The sequence below is a fragment of the Hippocampus zosterae genome, chromosome 2 (assembly GCF_025434085.1).
Source record: "Hippocampus zosterae strain Florida chromosome 2, ASM2543408v3, whole genome shotgun sequence".
NCBI lineage: Eukaryota > Metazoa > Chordata > Actinopteri > Syngnathiformes > Syngnathidae > Hippocampus > Hippocampus zosterae.
Window position 1 is genome coordinate 2,604,461 of NC_067452.1, and position 19,585 is coordinate 2,624,045.

Here is a 19,585-nt window from a genome sequence, read left to right on the forward strand (position 1 = left end):
CAGTCCCGGGACGCCTGTGTCTTGCGCCTGTAATGGGCAGCATTTTTCACAGCCCCACTTTGTTCAGCGGACAGATTGAAAGACGGAATATGAAAGATGTTTTGTTTTGAACAATTACCGGATTCTCCATTACATCCATCCACAGGGCATTTGGTAACGGATCGCACAGAAAGAACTTGCCTTATTTCCGTTTTATTTTTTTTCGGAATACGAAAGATGTTTTGTTTTGAAAACTGACCGGATTCTCCGTTACATCCGTCTCTGTCACGCTTGACACACGTCAAGCCACGCATGACGGCGACCTTAAAAGTACATTCGAGACAACTGGATTAAAATTATGGTTGAATACTCTGAGATCGCCACAATAGCACTGTTGCTATTTCCGACATCCTACCTGTGTGTGTGTGTGTGGGGGGGGGGGGGGGGGTTCTGAAGCAACGGCAACTAAAACTAAATTACGAAGTAGACTTGACATAAACCACACACTTGAGGTGTCATTATCTCCTATTACCCTGAGATGGGACCGTCTGGTTGCAGAAAATCAGGCTTGGGGCTGTGGCGAGTCGTCATTTTCATGCACTTTGAATTTGCGTTGTATCGTATTTTGAAGGCATTAAACATTACCATTGCGATCAGAGTGTTGCGGCCAGATTAGACGCTCCTTGTTTTTATTATTATATTCCGAAAGCACTAGTTTTCATGCAGCTCATACCATATTATTTTGTTGTATTATTTCCACCACTCTCTGAAAATATTGTCTGACATAAACCGGTCCGTGGGGCAAAAAAGTTTGGGGACCCCTGCTTTAAGTCACGCTACAGACAAAGCAGCCGTGGCTAATGAAGGTTATCTTGTTTAAGATAAGATAAGATAGCCTTTACTTGTCCCACACTGGGGAAATTTACAGTCTACAGCAGCATTGGGGGTAGAAAGAAGTTTGCATTCAAAAATAAATGTTTCAGTTTCAATGTACACAGTTCAATTAAGTGCAATATATACATTGAGATATAGATGGCTGTGCTATTTGCATTTTACAATTACATAACATATTACAATTGTTTTTCATGTTATTTTATTTTTATTCAGCAGCCTGACAGCAGTCGGTAGGAACGAGCGGCGGTGTCTCTCCTTGCAGCGCGGGTGTAACAGTCTCTGGCTGAAGGAGCTACTGAGTGCTGTCACAGCAATAAAGCTTTCTTATTCTTACTGGTGCTGCTACTTGGCTGAAACTGAACTACTGTGTGTTTGTGTGTGTGTGGGTGGGGGGGATTTATGAAGTGAGGCTAATAACTGCAAATTCCCATGACGACTTACTCCTTGATAGTGATGGAGGTGGGGATTTCGGTCCAAAGTCGGGCAAACTTAACAGGCGTGACCAGTTCTTGTGGGTCGCGGTCCACGTGAGCATGCAGCATCAGGCGGCAGAAGGACGCTCGCAGATCGAAGGGCAGAGTCTCATCCATCATGCACAGAAAGATGAGCTCCACATCCAGCTGCTTGGAGATTTCATCAATGGCTAGGTACTGGCGGTCCAAACACATTCTGGCAAAAAGCTTCAGCTGGTACCTGAGCAGATAACATATCACACTTTCACAAGGATAATGTCAAAATTCATGCCACAATCCATAATCAGTACTACGAAGAAGTATTAAGGCCAAAGTAAAAGAACAAAAATGATACTGCGCAACATTCTAAATACTCATGTATTTTCAAAATGACAAGCAGCACATTTTAATGAATAAATTCATATTTTCTGATAAAAGGGGCCATATAGTGTAAATTTGACTTTTAAATTGTTTTGCATGTACGGCGAACCCTCATTTATCACAGGGATTAAGAACCTGCGAAAATCGAAATCCATAAAGTAATCAGTGTCACTGCTCCGAAAGGTTTTCTTCCTAGTTTTGGAAGACCTAACGATTTGGCCAATGTTCAACAGCCTTTTTAATGTCCACACGTCCATCACTGAGGAACACTATTGTTTTGGTGGAAAATTAATAATAATAATAATAATAATTATAACAATGCATTTTATTTAACAGCGCCTTTCGTGCCACCCAAGGACACTGTACAGACAATAAGAAAATACAATGTATAAATTGGTAAGCGAGATATATAAAAACAGGACATAAAATCATAAAAACATAGGAAATGGAAGAGCTATGAGTTGTAGGCAATCCTGAACAGATGTGTTTTTAGACGCGGCTTGAAAGTGGAAAGAGGTGTGCAGTTTTGGAGGTCCGGAGGTAGGTTGTTCCAAAGCTTTGGAGCAGTGTAACTGAAGGCCCTGGCTCCCATGGTGCTCAGGCAGGCAGGGGGCACTGACAGGCGGAGGGAGGACGAGGATCTGAGGGAGCGAGAGGGGATATGCACCTGGAGAAGGTCGGACAGGTAAGGAGGGGCCAGGTTGTGGATGGCCATATATGTACCTGTATATAGAAGCAGTTTGTAATTGATGCAATGTTGAACAGGGAGCCAGTGGAGCTGTTGGAGAACGGGGGTGGTGTGCTGCTGGGAAGATGTTTTTGTGATGATGCGAGCAGAGGCGTTTTGAACCAGCTGGATTTTATGGAGGGACTTTTGAGGTAGGCCAAAGAGGAGAGCGTTACAGTAATCAAGGCGGGATGTGACAAGACTGTGGACAAGAATAGCAGTGGTGCGGGGGGTGAGGGAAGAGCGAAGTCTGGTAATATTGCGGAGGTGGAAATAAGCAGTGCGGGTGATGGTGTTGATATCAGAATCAGAGTCAGAATCATCTTTATTGGCCAAGTATGTAGAACACACAAGGAATTTGTCTCCGGTATAACACGCTGCACTAGTATCATCGTAAACAACAAAATCATTGAACCATTTTAGAGTAACCAGTAGTTTTGTAGTACCATTTTGTGGTGCAAGAAGAGTGACTATGTCAGTGACTGTTTAAGGAGTTAATGGCTAGAGGGAAGAAGCTGTTTAAGTGTCTACTGGATTTGGTGCGCATGGTTCTGTAGCGTCTGCCTGAGGGGAGTGGCTGAAAAAAAAAATATGTGAGTGGAAGGTGAGCATGCTATCCAGGATGACACTCAAGACTCTTGACCTGGGGGGAGGGGGACACTAAGGAGCTGTCAATGTTGAAGGAAAAACGGTTTACTTTAGATAAAGTGGATTTGGTGCCAAGAAGGAGGACTTCAGTTTTTTTAGCATTTAATTTAAGAAAGTTTGTTGTGAACCATGTTTTGAGTTAGAGAGGCAAGAGGTGAGGGAGGGCGTGGGAGTATGGAGTTTGGCTGCAGGAGAGGTAGAGCTGGGTGTCATCAGCAAAGCAGTGAAAGTGGATATTAAATTTGCGGAGGATATGGCCAAGAGGCAGGAGGTAGATGATGAAGAGGTATGAGTGGAACCAACTGAGGGGAGTGTGGGTGACACCATTGAAGGAAAGTCTATTGAGGAGGATAGGGTGAGAGATTGTGTGAAAGGCGGCGCTCAAGTCTAAGAGGATGAGGATGGAGACTAAACCGGAATCAGATTTAGAGATTTTAGTGAATCAATCACCTCCCAAAGACAAGTGGGAGGATGGGTGAAAGACAGACTGGTGGGGATTCACCCCCATCCAGGCCCTGACAGTAAGAGGGGAGCAAGGAGCAGAAACAATAAAAGAAGAGAGAGGAATGAAAGAAGGGGAGACAGGAGGAAAGGAAGGGCGGGACGGGAAGGGGGAAACAGAACTGAAGCTCGGGGCAAGAATGGAGAACGAGTGATAGTCACATGGAAGGTGAGGAGATTGAGTGTGAGAGAAACATATAGAAAGAGGTTGAGGAGAGTAGCAGAAAGAGTCAACAAAGAAAACTGGGAAGTGGTGCTGATGACGGAACTAAAGGCAGAAGAAGCCGGGGTGGTGTGGTTGGGTGATGAGGATGAACAGGTAGCGCTTGTTCATGGAAGGAAAGCCGGAGTGATGTTGAGGGGAGCGGCATTGAGGATGTGGATAGAGGAAGGACAACAGAAGTGGCTGGGAGAGAGAGTGGTGGCGGTGGTGCTGGGAGGGCTCAGGTTGGTATCGTTCTACCAACCGACCTGGGGAACGGACGAACGAGAAATGGAAAGATGCCGACGAGATATGGGGAGTCAGGTGGCGATGGGAGGGAGGGAAAGACTGGTAATTGGAGGAGACTTCAATGCATAGACCGGTGTGTATGAAGGTGAATGGGGAGTGGAAGAGATGGAGGACAGAAGAGAGGATCCAAAGGAGAATGGTGCAAGCGAAGTGGGAGGTGTTGAAAGTGGAGGAGAAGAAAAGAGAATATGAGGAGAGGACAAGAGAGAAACTGGAGGAGTTGAACAAGGAAGGACGGGTAAAGGAGAGTGGGTGGACGGAGCTGGCGAACATAATGGTGGTAACAGCTGTGGAGGTATCTGGAAGGGACAGAAGAGAAATATCCAACCCTTGGACGGTAGGGAGAGAGGAGGAGATAGAAGAGATGAAGAAGAGGATATGGGAGAGGGTAGACAGAACGAATAAGAAAATGGAGACACTGAATGCGAGGAGAAGGTTGAGAGTGAGGGGAGGAGGGAGAGGAGTGGGGGAGATGGAAGAAGAACTCACCAGACTAAAAGCGGAACTGAAGGAAACGCGAAAGGAATTGAAGAAGTTGCTGAGGAGGCTGGAAAGAGACTTGTGGGAAGGAGTGATTGAGGACTGTCAGGAAGCATGTTCTAGAGGAAGGATTGGCGATATGTACAAATGTTTGAGGAAGTTAGGAAAAAGGGATAAATCGGGCGCTCGGAGCACGACGGTGACAACAAAGGAGTTCAGGGAGCATTTTGAAAGCGTACGAGGGAGAGGTACGAGGAAGAACCGAGAGTGATCGAAGAGGCAGTTCGAGGAGCAGTAGATCTCAGGGACGATAGTAGAGTGAGCGAAGCAAACAAGATCATGAATGAGGTGCCTGAGAGGGAAGAAATCATGGAGCCTATGGGGGAGATACGAGAGTCAGCACCGGGAGAAGATGGGGTGAGAATAGGATATATACGGAGTGCGTGTGAGGAAGTGATAGAAAGAGTGATTAAGATAGTGAGGAAGATGTTTGAGCAGAGGGCGGACCAGTGGGATGGAAGTGTAAAAGTGGGACTGATGGTACCGATGCATAAGAAGGGGGACAGGAATGACAGAAATAATTACAGAGGAGTGTGCCTGCTGAGTATGTGCAGCAGAGTGTTAGGAAGAATGTTAGCGAGGCGACTGAGTTGGTGGGCTGAACACCTGAGGTTCCTTGACGAAAACCAAGCGGGCTTTAGGAAAGGGAGGTCCACAGCGGATGTAACGCAAATGATGGTATGCATACAGGAGGATGTAGAAGATTGTAAGAAGAGAGTGACTCAGGAGGGGTGAGGGACATGAATGACGACGACTGGCCATGTGCAAGACTGTTAGATTTGAAAAAGGCGTATCCGAGAGTGAGCAAACTAGCGTTGTGGATGTTGCTTGAACGGTTATGGGTTGAAAGGCAGATGTCTGAATACCATTTTGGACCTACATGAGACGACAGAGTATAAGGTGAGGGGAAGGGAGGCAGTGAGTGGAGGATGGATGCCAGCGAGAGGGCTGCGAGAAGGATGCTCTACATCACCGATCCTCTTTAACATCTACCATCAGGCGGTGATGAGGCAGGCACTGGCGGCGAGGAATCGAGATAACAGGGAGGAAAAAATGGTGGTGTGGAGGTGGATACCAGGAGGGTCATTCGCTGGTGAACATGGCTGGGAGAGAGGGAACTCGGAAACAAAAGAAGTGAGTGTATCAAGCGCCTTGTTTGCAGACGACACTACTATAGTGGGAACGAAAGGAGAGATACACGAGAGTGTAAGGAGAGTGAAAAGTGTAATGGCCCAGTGGGAAGAGAGGAACAATGAGGAGAAAGAAGGAGGTGCTGGAGTTTGGAACACAAGAGGGGGAGGAGATTAGAGTGTTAAGAAGCTGGATTGGTACTCGGGCAGACGTGAAAAACAGGATCAAAAGGGCAGGAAAGCTATGGGGGAGTGTGAAAGGGTGGTTGAAAGGGACACGACTATCAAAGAGGTGGCAAGGGAGAGTAGTGGAGGTGTGTGTAGAGAGTAGCTTGCTGTATGACTGTCAGGTAAGAACGTGGTTGAAGAAGGATGTGGGGAAACTACAGAAGTGGATGGATAGGTGCTATAGGTATGTGTGGAGTGATAGGAATGGAGAACCACTGAGGCAAATGCAAGAAAGAGGAGTGAATATGTATGACGTAAGGAAAATGGTGGGAGTAAAATCCATTGAGTGGAAAATCGAGAGGCGAGTGTTGCAGAGAATCGGACATGTGATGCGTATGGGAAATGAAAGACTAACAAAAGCTATGGTATTGGGGAGGAACTGGAAGGAAGAGGGAAGAGGATGGGGCGCAAAAGGAAAACTGTGTTGTACTGGAAGAGAGTGATGAGGAATGCAGGAATGGACTGGACGGAGGTGGAAAGATTGACGAGTGACAGGGAAGGATGGAAGAGGAGAGTGAGCGAGCGAATGGATCACCTGTATAAATGGGAAAATCAGAAAGGTCACAGATATGAGGTGGGAAGGAACGAGGAAAGACTGGAAAGGAATGTTAGGAGAGTGAATGATGGGTTGGTATGTCGGTATGAGGTGTGCGGAAAAGTGTGCAGGAGTAGAGCTGGTCTAACCATGCACGAGAAACGCATACACCGCAGGAATGAGGAACAGGTGGAGTTTGAGTGTGGGAAGTGTGGAAGGAGGTTTGGGTCGAAAGGGAATAAAATAAGTCACAAAAAGAGTTGCACGGGAGGAGCGTATGAGGAGAAAGGGAGAAAGAAGACAGTGTGGAGGGTGTGAAAGGTGGGTGACGAAAGCAAACTATGCCAGACACGTGAGAGGGTGTGAAAGAGTGGACAGAGAGTATGAGGAGGAGAGGGGAGGAGGGAGAGGTGAGGGAGCGGGCGTGGCGCATGGAGGGGGGGCAGGGGGGGCGAAGGGCGAATGGGAAGGGGGGTTGCGGAGGGAGAAGGGTAGCTTGCGGGAGGTGTGGGAAGGAAATGTTGGCGGGGAACCTTGCGAGACACCAACGGGATTCGTGCCGGGTGTGGGACCCGGGAGGGGGGGCAAGTCCCTGACGGGGGCCGATTGCCCAGGATCGGATCAGATGCTATGAGGAGATCATTTACAATACGGATTAGGGCAGTTTCTGTGCTGTGCCGGGGGAGGAAACCGGACTGAAAGGGTTCATAGAGAGTGTGAAGGGACAGGTGGGAGTGGAGTTGAGCAGCAACAGTTTTTTCTAGGATTTTCGAGATAAATGGAAGGTTAGAAATGGGGTGGAGGTTATCGAAGTTGTTGGGGTCAGAGCCATGTTTTTTCAGTGTGGAGTGATAGCAGCGGTTTTGAAGAGTGATTGGACAAACCCAGAAGAGAGTGAGGAGTGGATAATAGAAGATATGAGAGGAAGTAGGGAAGGAAGGTGGGATTTAACAAGGGAGGGGATCGAGCTGGCAAGTGGTGGGCTTGATTTTGAGTATGAGGTTGGATAATTCAGCAGGCGTGGGTGGAACCAAACTGGTGAAGGAATGACAAGGAGAAGAAAGTTCAGATGGGGGGGGGGGAGGGGGGACAGGCAGGTTTTGATGGAGGTGGTGATGGATCTTAAGGATTTTGCGATTGAAGTGCTCCATTATGGAGTTGCAGGTTGCTGTGGAGTACAGGTGGAGGGGGAGAGAATTTGGTTACCGGGGGATTTTGTTCATGACGGAGAAGAGAGTTCTTGAATTTCTTTCGTTGGAGAGGTAGTAGTAGCTGGATTTGGTTTGTGCAATTTGGTCCTTGTATTGGTATTGATATGAGTAGTGGACATGTCCTTATGGATGGTGAGACCGGTTTTCTTATAGAGTTGCTCAAGTTGGCGTTTTTTTTTTTTATTTCAATGACCTAAGAGGAGATGGGCAGATGTAGAGAATGAGGCAGTCCTGGTCTTCAGCGCTCCTTGCGCTGAAGACACCCAGCTCTATTATTACAAAAGTATACAATTACAAAATGTACAACATACCCACATACATCTCAACTCCATAAAACACACATTAGTCATGGCCACATACCGTTTCGCCTCCTAAACAGGAATTTAGGAGTACCGTATTTTCACGACTATTCGACGCATCGTACTAATGGCCGCAGTCTCATTAATGCGTGACATTTCTGTATTTTACACATACACAGGACGCATCGTACGAATAGGCGCAGTTTTACAGTGATAGAACATACGCCAGCTTAAACATACGGCATGCATGCGCGCACTCTAACACGTTAGCTTGAAGCATACGGTAGCATGCCAAGACATACAGATAAGATAAAAACACGTTTTTAAAAAGGCAACGAAAGCAGAACTGAGTTCGGGTGTATTTTATTTAGCCATCGTACAATGTTCTCACGTTTTTCGATCAATCATCACCCAGAAATCCATCAAAGTCCTCATCCTCTGTATCAGAAGCAGAGGACTGCACATCTCAGTTGTCATTGAATGCATCACATGCTAATGTGAGTTGCTACGCATTGCCGAGTGGAAAGAAGGAGTAGCAACAGCAAAGTCAACATTTCTCTCGTGTGAAGCTTTCCCACATTTGAAAGTAAAGAACAGCGAAACATGGTGGCAGCGCGTGTGTGTGTAGAAAGAATTGAACAATTGTGCAAGTACCGTAATCCATCAAAAACGCTGCGTTCCCTCTCGTTGTTGCGTATTGTGGTGTAACTCGCCCAGCGCTGCCTCTCACTCTTTGTAAAGTTGTGTTTGCCATCGATCATTGTTCCCATGCTGTTCGCAACTTTACTTTGAACGCCCGGTTGATGCCAATGTCCAGCGGTTGGAGTTCTTTAGTCAAGCCTCCGGGAATAACGGCAAGCTCAGAGTTCATTTGCTTGACTTGATTTTTCACCGCTGCTGTGAGATGGTCACGCATGCCAAAAGCATAACCGGTGGCTTTAAGTTTTAACTGAGCTTCGTAGGCATGTCTCTTTGTCGAATTTATTTTCAGGGGTTCTTAGAAACCAAAACCGGAGTTGTTTTGCAACAATGCACATTGCCACACGCTATACAAGTGTTGGTACTGGCTTGAGGCGTCCACTTACACGCCCACCCTTCACCATTGGCGGACTAGCTTGTCTGTCCTCTCTCTCCCTCTCTCTCTCTCCCTCTCCATATATGTATATATACACGCCCACCCTTCCCTGATTGGCCGACTTCTTTCACAGTCACTTCCGCCTTTTCTCTATATAAACAGCGTGTCGGCTGTCAGTCAGATTTTGGAACTCAGCGCATATAAAGGACGCTCCGCACCATAAGGCGTCCTGTACATTTTGGAGAAAATTTAAGACTTTTAATGGCGCCTTATAGTCGTGAAAATACGGTAATTAGAAAAAATCAAAGCTCCTGTCGTATGCACCTCACGCTTTCGTCTCTTTCCTCCAACTGACGTAATGCCTAATCAACATTAACCACTTTCTGCCATTCAAGGCAACCCTAAAATATAACAGCAGGGAGAACAATAACCTAAATAAATGTGGAGTTTTTAGCAAATAACATACAGTACATTGACATTGTCATTTTACCATCATGTAGGAAGGTACATTATTTTAATTACACCAAGAAATTTACAGTCCACGTTATTTTTTTACAATTATTAAACAATACAATACTGTATATAGCAGTGGTTCTTAACCTGGGTGCGATGGAACCCTAGGGGTTCGGTGAATCGGTCTCAGGGATTTGACACCCGACTCAACATGTTAATTAGTTATGACACGCCTGTGTGGCCAACACTGGCTGCAGGTGATCACATTACATTCCTTGTCCACTCAGTGCTGCGGGAAATTTAGTTTGCTCAGTCGTCAATGTGTGACTGTCGTAGTTGTTTTTTTATTTTGTATAATTTTTAAAAATTATACTTATGTCTTGAAATTGTATTTACTTTTTTCTCTTTTGTCTTGAAATTGTATTTACTTTTTTCTCTTTTTTTAATAAATGTGTTTTTTATGTCTTGTATTTGTAAAAAGTCATATTTTAGTTTTTCACTAATGAAGTGTTCATGGAATGTGTATATGAACTGGTTGGGTTCAGTACCTCTAACAAGGTTAAGAACCACTGGTGGATAGAAAGAAACTGAAGTGTGTATTCTGCCCATATTTAGTCATTCTGTATAGCTTTCCCATGCCCGCAGCGTAACTTGGTGTCCTTGAAGCAATCATCATTTAAAATTGGAACACTCCTTACTGGAGACCTTATAGAGACGCACAGACATAGGAATGTACCCGTTGATACAAGTTAAGAATCAGTTTAGGAGAAACGAAAGTCCTGATGCCTCACCATGAGTTTTGGTACCGCCCTTCTGATGATATAAATGTGTTGTGAATCACTTCCTTCTTTGCCCTCGTGACCACTGCAGCCATTGTCTGTAAACCGCGGGTGCACGGAATATTCTGTTATTAAAATCTTCAAAGAAACTGTCATGTTCCGTTTGTAGTTATATTTGGGGGGACTTTAATTTTGGCAGAACAAACCGGAAGTACCTTGTCATGTTGCGTATTTGGTTAGATTCTACGGCACTTTAATTTTGGTAACACAAACCGGAAGTACCTAGTCCAGTGAAGACCTCATGGTTTCGCACTAGCTGTTGTCATCGTTTTCTTCTTGAGTATATGCCTTGGAAAGCATCGTCTTTTTACAAAAAAAAACCTAAGGATTTTTTTTTCTTCTAAGGAATCTAAGGGCCCCTCCGTGAGTCGTCACCTTACCGTGGTGGAGGGGTTTGTGTGTCCCAATGATCCTAGGAGCTAAGTTGTCTGGGGCTTTTATTCCCCTGGCAGGGTCACCCATGGCAGACAGGTTCTAGGTGAGGGGCCAGACAAAGCACAGCTCAAAGACCCCTGATGAAGATTAAAATAAATGGATCGAAGTTTCCCTTGCCCGGACGCGGGTCACCGGGGCCCCCCTCTGGAGCCAGGCCTGGAGGTGGGGCTCGTTGGCAAGCGCCTGGTGGCCGGGCCTACACCCATGGGGCCCGGCCGGGCACAGCCCGAAGAGGCAACGTGGGTCCCCCTTCCCATGGGCTCACCACCCATGAGAGGGGCCAAAGGGGTCGGGTGCAATGTGAGCTGGGCGGCAGCCAAAGGCGGGGACCCTGGCGGTCCGATCCTCGGCTGCAGAAACAAGCTCTTGGGACATGGAATGTCACCTCTCTGGCAGGGAAGGAGCCCGAGCTGGTGTGTGAGGCAGAGAATTTCCGACTGGATATAGTGGGACTTGCCTCCACACACAGCCTGGGTTCTGGTACCAGTTCTCTCGAGAGGGGTTGGACTCTCTTCCACTCTGGAGTTGCTCACGGTGAAAGGCGCAGAGCAGGTGTGGGCATACTCATTGCCCCACGGCTCAGTGCCTGTACATTGGGGTTCACACCGGTAGACGAGAGGGTTGCCTCCCTCCGCCTTCGGGTGGGTGGACGGGTCCTGACTGTTGTTTGTGCATATGCACCAGACAGCAGCTCAGCATACCCACCCTTTTTGGAGTCCTTGGAGGGTGTGCTGAAGAGTACTCCTGCTGGGGACACCATTGTTCTGCTGGGGGACTTCAATGCTCACGTGGGCAATGACAGTGAGACCTGGAGGGGCGTGATTGGGAGGAACGGCCCCCCCGACCAGAACCCGAGTGGTGTTTTGTTATTGGACTTCTGTGCTCGTCACGGATTGTCCATAACGAACACCTTGTTCAAGCATAAGGGTGTCCATATGTGCACTTGGCACCAGGACACCCTAGGCCGCAGTTCGATGATCGACTTCGTAGTTGTATCATCGGATTTGCGGCCGCATGTTCTGGACACTCGGGTGAAGAGAGGGGCGGAGCTGTCAACTGATCACCACCTGGTGGTGAGTAGGCTCCGATGGTGGGGGAAGATGCCGGTCCGTCCTGGCAGACTCAAACGTATTGTGAGGGTTTGTTGGGAGCGTCTGGCGGAATCCCCTGTCAGAAGGAGTTTCAACTCCCACCTCCGACAGAGCTTTTCCCATGTTCCGGGGGAGGCGGGGGACATTGAGCCCGAGTGGACCATGTTCCTTGCCTCTATTGTAGAGGCGGCCAATCTGAGTTGTGGCCGTAAGGTGGTTGGTGCCTGTCGTGGCGGCAACCCCCGTACTTGCTGGTGGACACCAGCAGTAAGGGATGCCGTCAAGCTGAAGAAGGAGTCCTATCGAGCCTTTATGGCCTGTGGGACCCCAGAGGCAGCTGACGGGTATCGACAGGCCAAGCGGAACGCAGCTTCGGTGGTCGAGGCAAAAACACGAGCGTGGGAAGAGTTCGGTGAGGCCATGGAAGCCGACTTCCGGACGGCTTCGAGGAAATTCTGGTCCACCATCCGACGTCTCAGGAGGGGGAAGCAGTGCACCACTAACACTGTGTACAGTGGGGATGGGGCGCTGCTGACTTCGACTCGGGACGTTGTGAACCGGTGGGCAGAGTACTTCGAAGACCTCCTCAACTCCACCAACACGCCTTCCTTTGAGGAAGCAGAGCCTGGGGACTCTGAGGTGGGCTCTCCTATCTCTGTGGTTGAAGTCACCGATGTGGTTAAAAAGCTCCTCGGTGGAAAGGCCCCGGGGGTTGATGAGATCCGCCCGGAGTTCCTCAAGGCTCTGGATGTTGTGGGGCTGTCCTGGTTGACACGCCTCTGCAACATCGCGTGGTCAACGGGGAGAGTGCCTCTGGATTGGCAGACCGGGGTGGTAGTCCCTCTTTTTAAAAAGGGGGACCGGAGGGTGTGTTCCAACTACAGAGGGATCACACTCCTCAGCCTCCCTGGTAAGGTCTATTCAGGGGTGCTGGAGAGGAGGGTCCGTCAGGAAGTCGAGCCATAGATGGAGGAGGAGCAGTGTGGTTTTCGTCCCGGCCGTGGAACAGTGGACCAGCTCTACACCCTTAGCAGGGTCCTCGAGGGTATGCGGGAATTCGCCCAACCAGTCTACATGTGTTTTGTGGACTTGGAGAAGGCGTTTGACCGTGTCCCTCGGGGAGTTCTGTGGGGGGTGCTTCGAGGGTATGGGGTCCCGAACCCCCTGATACGGGCTGTTCGGTCACTACACCAACGATGTCAGAGTTTGGTTCGCATTGCCGGCAGTAAGTCGGAATCGTTTCCAGTGGCGGTAGGACTCCACCAAGGCTGCCCTTTGTCGCCGATTCTGTTCATAACTTTTATGGACAGAATTTCTAGGCGCAGCCGAAGCGTTGAGGGGGTCCGTTTTGGGGGCCTCAGTATTGCATCCCTGCTTTTTGCGGATGATGTGGTGCTGTTGGCTCCTTCAAACGGGGCTCTCCAACTCTCACTGGAGCGTTTCGCAGCTGAGTGTGAAGCGGTTGGGATGAAAATCAGCACCTCCAAATCTGAAACCATGGTCCTCAGTCGGAAAAGGGTGGAGTGCCCCCTCCGGGTCGGGGAGGAGATCTTGCCCCAAGTGGAGGAGTTCAAGTATCTTGGGGTCTTGTTCACGAGTGGGGGCAAGGTGGAGCGGGAGATCGACAGGCGGATCGGTGCAGCGTCTGCTGTGATGCGGACGTTGTATCGGTCTGTCGTGGTGAAGAAGGAGCTGAGCCAAAGGGCGAAGCTCTCAATTTACCGGTCGATCTATGTCCCAACCCTCACCTATGGTCACGAGCTATGGGTCGTGACCGAAAGAACGAGATCCCGGATACAAGCTGCCGAAATGTGTTTCCTCCGCGGGGTGTCCGGGCTCTCCCTTAGAGATAAGGTGAGAAGCTCGGTCATCCGGGAGGGGCTCAGAGTCGAGCCGCTTCTCCTCCACATCGAGAGGAGCCAGATGAGGTGGCTTGGGCATCTGATTCGGATGCCTCCTGAGCGCCTCCCTGGTGAGGCATGTCCCACCAGGAGGAGACCCCGGGGAAGACACGCTGGAGAGACTATGTCACCCAGCTGGCCTGGGAACGTCTCGGGATCCCCCGGGGAGAGCTGGAAGAAGTAGCTAGGGAGAGGGAAGTCTGGGCTTCCCTGCTAAAGCTGTTGCACCCGCGACCCGGCCCCGGATAAGCGGTAGATGATGGATGCATGGATGGATGGATGGATGGAAAACACTAAGGAAAAAGAAACTAAAGTTCCATCTCAACATTGTGGATCCTTGGTCTTTTTTCGTTGTTCGCTATCTGTCTATCTGTTCACGTCTCGGACACCGACAAGTAGGACAGAATAGTAAAAAGACGTCTTCACGGCGGGCAATACAACTACAAAACAGTTAACAATGACAGACAACGGCTCAGTATTCAACAACTATGGAGTCACGGGAAAAGAGCGGGCCCTCGAAACTCTGATGCCCGCACTCGATACTGCGTCCCTCCGATCTGCATCTATTGGATCCAACTCATCATCTGCCAGCAGAGCAGTTTCCAGGGCCCGCGCCAAAGTTGAAGCGGCGCGCACGAGAGCTCTCTACGCACAGCGCGAGGCAGAACTCAAGATGAAAGAAGCCCAGTTAGCAGTTGGGCTCACAAAATTGGGACACGAAAAGGAGGTAGCGGCAGCCACTGCAAAAGCTAGAGTCCTAGAAGAAGCGGCTGAGCTCGAGAGTTGCGAAGGAAGTAGGAGACCTCGACAGTCCGAAGTGAGCCTCAGCCCACAACGTATACGTGACTATGTCACCCAGCTCCAAACAGACTTTGAGGAGCCACCAGAACTCTCTCTGTATCCACCGCAACCCCCCCATCCATCTGATGACAACCTAGTACCCGCCAGGCCAACGTCTGAAGGTCCGGCACCACGACCTAAAACACCAAAACCCACAGCTACAGTGCAGCACTGCGCACGGTCAACGCCAGCAGCCCCAATGCGTCAGCCAACGAGTTCAAAGCCAGTAGCATGGAACTATCGCCCCGCTCAACTCTCCCCATCCGAGCTGTCCTTTGCAAGACAGACTTCTCCACTACAAGCCCCATCGCAAGCACATCCTGTCGACACCGCGGGCATAAGCGACATTGCAAGGTACTTAATACGCCAAGGACTTGTGAACTCTGGTCTATACCGATTCGACGATAGCCCAGAAAGCTATTGGTCGTGGAAGTCCTCTTTTCTCAACGCAATTGTAGACCTGAACCTTACTGCCAGCGAGGAGCTTGACCTGTTAACTAAATGGCTAGGAAAAGAGTCCTCCGAGCATGTTAGAAGGATCCGTTCCGTGCACATCGCTCGTCCCGCAATAGGTCTACAACAAGCATGGGTGCGGCTACAAGAGTGCTACGGCACACCCGAAATGATAGAGGCTGCCCTCTTTGAAAGGTTAGAGCGTTTTCCGAAGATTTCCCACAAAGACGTCTCGAAGCTAAGAGAACTGGGAGACCTGCTGCAAGAGTTAAACGCTGCCAAGGCTGACGGCTACTTGTCTGGGCTCTCGTACCTGGACACTGCCAGAGGCGTCAACCCTATCGTTCAGAAACTCCCACACGGCCTCCAAGAAAGGTGGTTATCCATAGGCTCCCTGTACAAAGAGCAGCACGGTGTTTCCTTTCCTCCTTTCACGTACTTCACGGAGTTCATCTACAACGAGGCCCGCAGAAGAAACGATCCCAGCTTCTCACTCCAGCCTGTTCCTGAGATATCTCTGAAGCTCGAGCCACACGAAAGAGGACAAAGATTCGTCAAAGGACACGTCGCTACTCACAAGACAGACATCCCACCCAACAGCCCAGTTTTACAGTCAGACAGTTCAGAAGGTAAACTTGATATAAGTAAACAATGCCCCATTCATCAGAAACCCCATCCACTCAAGAAATGCAGGGGGTTTAGGAGCAAGGCACTCGAAGAACGCAAAGCCTACCTGAAGGAGAATGGTGTCTGCTTCAAGTGTTGCTCCTCCACAACCCACCAGGCTAAGAACTGTCACGCAACGCTGAAATGTATTGAGTGTGGAAGTGAGAACCACGTGACGGCGCTCCATCCTGGCCCTCCACCTTGGGACACCGAGAACAAGGAACCCTCCCCACAGCATGGTGGGGAGAGAGATGAGCAAACGCCTGAAGCTGATGTCACCTCCAAGTGCACAGAGGTCTGCGGCAAAGGGCAAAGCCTCCGGTCCTGTTCTAAGATCTGCCTGGCGAAGGTCTACCGCAAGGCGGACCCCGATAGAGCTACCAACGTCTACATCATCTTGGACGAGCAGAGTAACAGATCTCTAGCCAGATCGGAGTTCTTCAACCTCTTCCAAGTCAACGGTACAGACTCCCCTTACACACTCCGTACATGTGCAGGAATTACGGAAACCTCCGGGAGAAGAGCAACATCGACGATGGTTTGACATCACTCACATCAGCTGCGGCAGCAGTCAACCTACTGACAAAGACACAGGCAATGCTCGCTGCTTCCAACCTCAGACTCCATAAAATAGCGTCAAACTGCCCAGAGGTGCTAGAAGCTTTTCCTCCCGAAGATCATGCTAAAGGACTAGACAACTTGGATTTCGATGACAGTTCTGACCTTATCCAGCGCAGCCTCGGTCTTAACTGGGAGCTCAAACAGGACGTCTTCACCTTCAAAACGACGGCTACAGAGAAGCCCTACACCCGCAGAGGTGCTTTAGCCACGGTGAACAGTTTGTTTGACCCCCTTAGCCTTGTTACGCCAGTCGTCATTCAGGGGAAGTTCCTGCTGAGAGAACTCACCTGTAATGAAACTCTCGACTGGGATACCCCTCTGAGAAGGAAGCGGAATGGAAGATGTGGAAAGAGTCACTACAGCATCTACAAGATATCAAGATGCCGAGAGCATATGCTACGTCTCTGTCAACCGCTCAAAGGAAAGAGCTCCACATTTTCTCCGATGCTTCAGTGAAAGTTATCGCTGCTGAGGTCTACCTCAGGATCATCGACAGCAATGGAGAATGTCATGTCGGGTTTGTACTCGGGAAAGCTAAGTTGGCCACTCCTATTGCCCACACTATACCCAGACTTGAACTTTGTGCTGCCATTCTAGCTGTGGAAATGACAGAGCTAGTGAAAAACGAGCTGGACGTTAACATCGACTCTATGCAGTTCTACACCGATAGTAGAGTCGTATTAGGGTACATAAACAACCAGACCAGATGGTTCTACGTGTACGTCTGCAACCGGGTGCAGCGAATCAGGAAGTTCACCAAACCAGAACAATGGCGCTACATCCATACGGATCAAAATCCAGCTGATTTTGGCACACGATCAGTGCCTGCTGCTGAACTCAAGCACACAACATGGCTCACAGGACCCACCTTTCTGTCCATGCAGGATGGAATTCCCACTCATGAAGAAGAATCCTACGAACTAGTCGACCCAGACTCCGACAGCAAGGTTCGTTCCCATGCGACACCTATCACAAACTCTCCTCCACAGCTGGGATCGTATCGCTTTGAACGGTTCTCGTCATGGAAGTTCCTTGTGAGAGCTATAGCATCCTTGACCAACCTAGTGAAGAGGAAAAAGGCTGCAATCATACTCGACTGCAAGGCCAAAGGTCCTAGACCTTGCTCGGTTGAAGAACTGTCAGCGGCTAAGACTCTGATCATTCGCTGTGTTCAAAGGGAGACCTACAAGAAAGAGTTTGACTGCTTAGAACATCCCCGAGAACAGTTCCCTACGAAAACTGGACCCCTACGTGGATGAGGACAGTCTTCTACGGATAGGAGGAAGACTCAAACACGTAGCTCTCAACACAAACGAACAGTTTCCAATCATCGTTCCAACTCACAGTCACATCGCGACACTCCTTGTGAGGCACTACCACGAGAAAGTCAAGCACCAGGGCCGAGTCTTCACTGAGGGATCCATCCGAGCAGCGGGATACTGGATCGTGGGAGCCAAACGGTGCATTAACAACATCCTCCACAAATGCGTGACCTGCAATAAGCTTCGCGGGAAGATATGTATTCAGAAGATGGCAAATCTCCCCCCAGACCATTTGAGCTCGGAACCACCTTTTACGTATGTGGGACTTGATGTGTTCGGGCCCTGGGCTATCACCACGAGACGTACCCGTGGTGGCCAGGCAAATAGCAAACGATGGGCGGTCCTCTTCACTTGCATGAGCACACACGCTGTACACATTGAGCTCATTGAGGCGATGGACACATCCTCTTTCATCAACGCCTTGCGACGATTGTTGGCAATGAGAGGACCAGTGAAACAAATTCGGTCGGATTGCGGGACAAATTTTAAAGGCGCTTGCAAAGAACTACACATGTTGGTCACAAACCCCGAAGAACCTAATGTCAACAAGTACTTGGGGGAACAAGGATGCACGTGGATCTTTAACCCTCCACACTCCTCCCACATGGGAGGAACGTGGGAACGTATGATCGGAGTCTCCAGACGGATTCTTGACTCCATGCTACAGGAAAATCCCCAGTCACGCCTTACACACGAGGTATTGTCAACCTTGATGGCTGAGGTAGCTGCAATCATCAATGCCAGACCCCTCGCACCGATATCTTCCGATCCAGAGTCTCCTTTCCTATTGACCCCATCATCGTTGCTGACACAGAAGGTGCACCGTCTCCCTGCTCCTCCTGGAGCCTTTCACAAGAAAGACCTCCATCGTCAACAATGGAGACAAGTCCAACATCTTGCTAACGTCTTCTGGAACAGATGGAGACGCGAGTACCTTCCCACGCTACTGACCCGCAGTGAGTGGCAGGATGTCAGACCTAACATCAAGGAAGGTGACCTAGTGTTGCTCAAAGACAATCAAACCAAAAGAAATGAATGGCCACTTGCAGTCGTGACAAAGACTTTTCCTGACCAGGACGGTATGGTTAGGAAGATCGAGCTGAAGGTCACCCGATCTGGATCTCCAAAGACATTCTTGAGACCTGTTTCTGAAACTGTTCTACTCATTGCAGCTGAAAACTGAATCTTCATATTTTTACTTCTTGTTGATTGACAATAGTGGTATAAAATATATACCAGACGGGGAGTGTCATGTTCCGTTTGTAGTTATATTTGGAGGGACTTTAATTTTGGCAGAACAAACCGGAAGTACCTTGTCATGTTGCGTATTTGGTTAGATTCTACGGCACTTTAATTTTGGTAACACAAACCGGAAGTACCTAGTCCAGTGAAGACCTCATGGTTTCGCGCTAGCTGTTGTCATCGTTTCTCGTTTTCTTCTTGAGTATATGCCTTGGAAAGCATCGTCTTTTTACAAAAAAAAAATCTAAGGAAAAAGAAACTAAAGCTCCATCTCAACATTGTGAATCCTTGGTCTTTTTTCGTTGTTCGCTATCTGTCTATCTGTTCACGTCTCGGACACGCACAAGTAGGACAGAATAGAAACTGTTCATCGTAGTGATGTGTCGTTCGCGAACGAGCCAGCTCCGAGAGCCGGCTCTTTGAAGTGAACGATGGGAGCCGGCTCCCACCTCATTGGGAGCCAGAATGGGAGGGTTACACGCACACGCACACGCACACACACACACAGGCGCGCGCGCTGCAGTTTAGAGAAGGGGGAGGGGTTAGAGAAGAGACACACAGCAGCACACTGAGCAGCACGCGAACAAGACAGACGAGACGAGAGAGCTAGT

The 19,585-nt window shown here is 49.1% G+C and overlaps 1 protein-coding gene across 4 annotated transcripts in view; it reads right to left on the minus strand.

The window, feature by feature from the left end:
- The window catches only part of itpr3 (inositol 1,4,5-trisphosphate receptor, type 3), a 255,817-nt gene that overhangs the window by 117,682 nt on the left and 118,550 nt on the right, over positions 1-19,585 (minus strand). For all 4 annotated transcript variants that reach the window (XR_007961438.1, XM_052058664.1, XM_052058663.1 and 1 more), the window contains one exon: positions 1,315-1,566. Coding sequence is in view for 3 of the 4 variants with exons in the window: in XM_052058664.1 (XP_051914624.1) it covers positions 1,315-1,566 (252 nt within the window). In the remaining variant the exon portion in view is untranslated. The remainder of the gene's footprint in view (positions 1-1,314; positions 1,567-19,585) is intronic.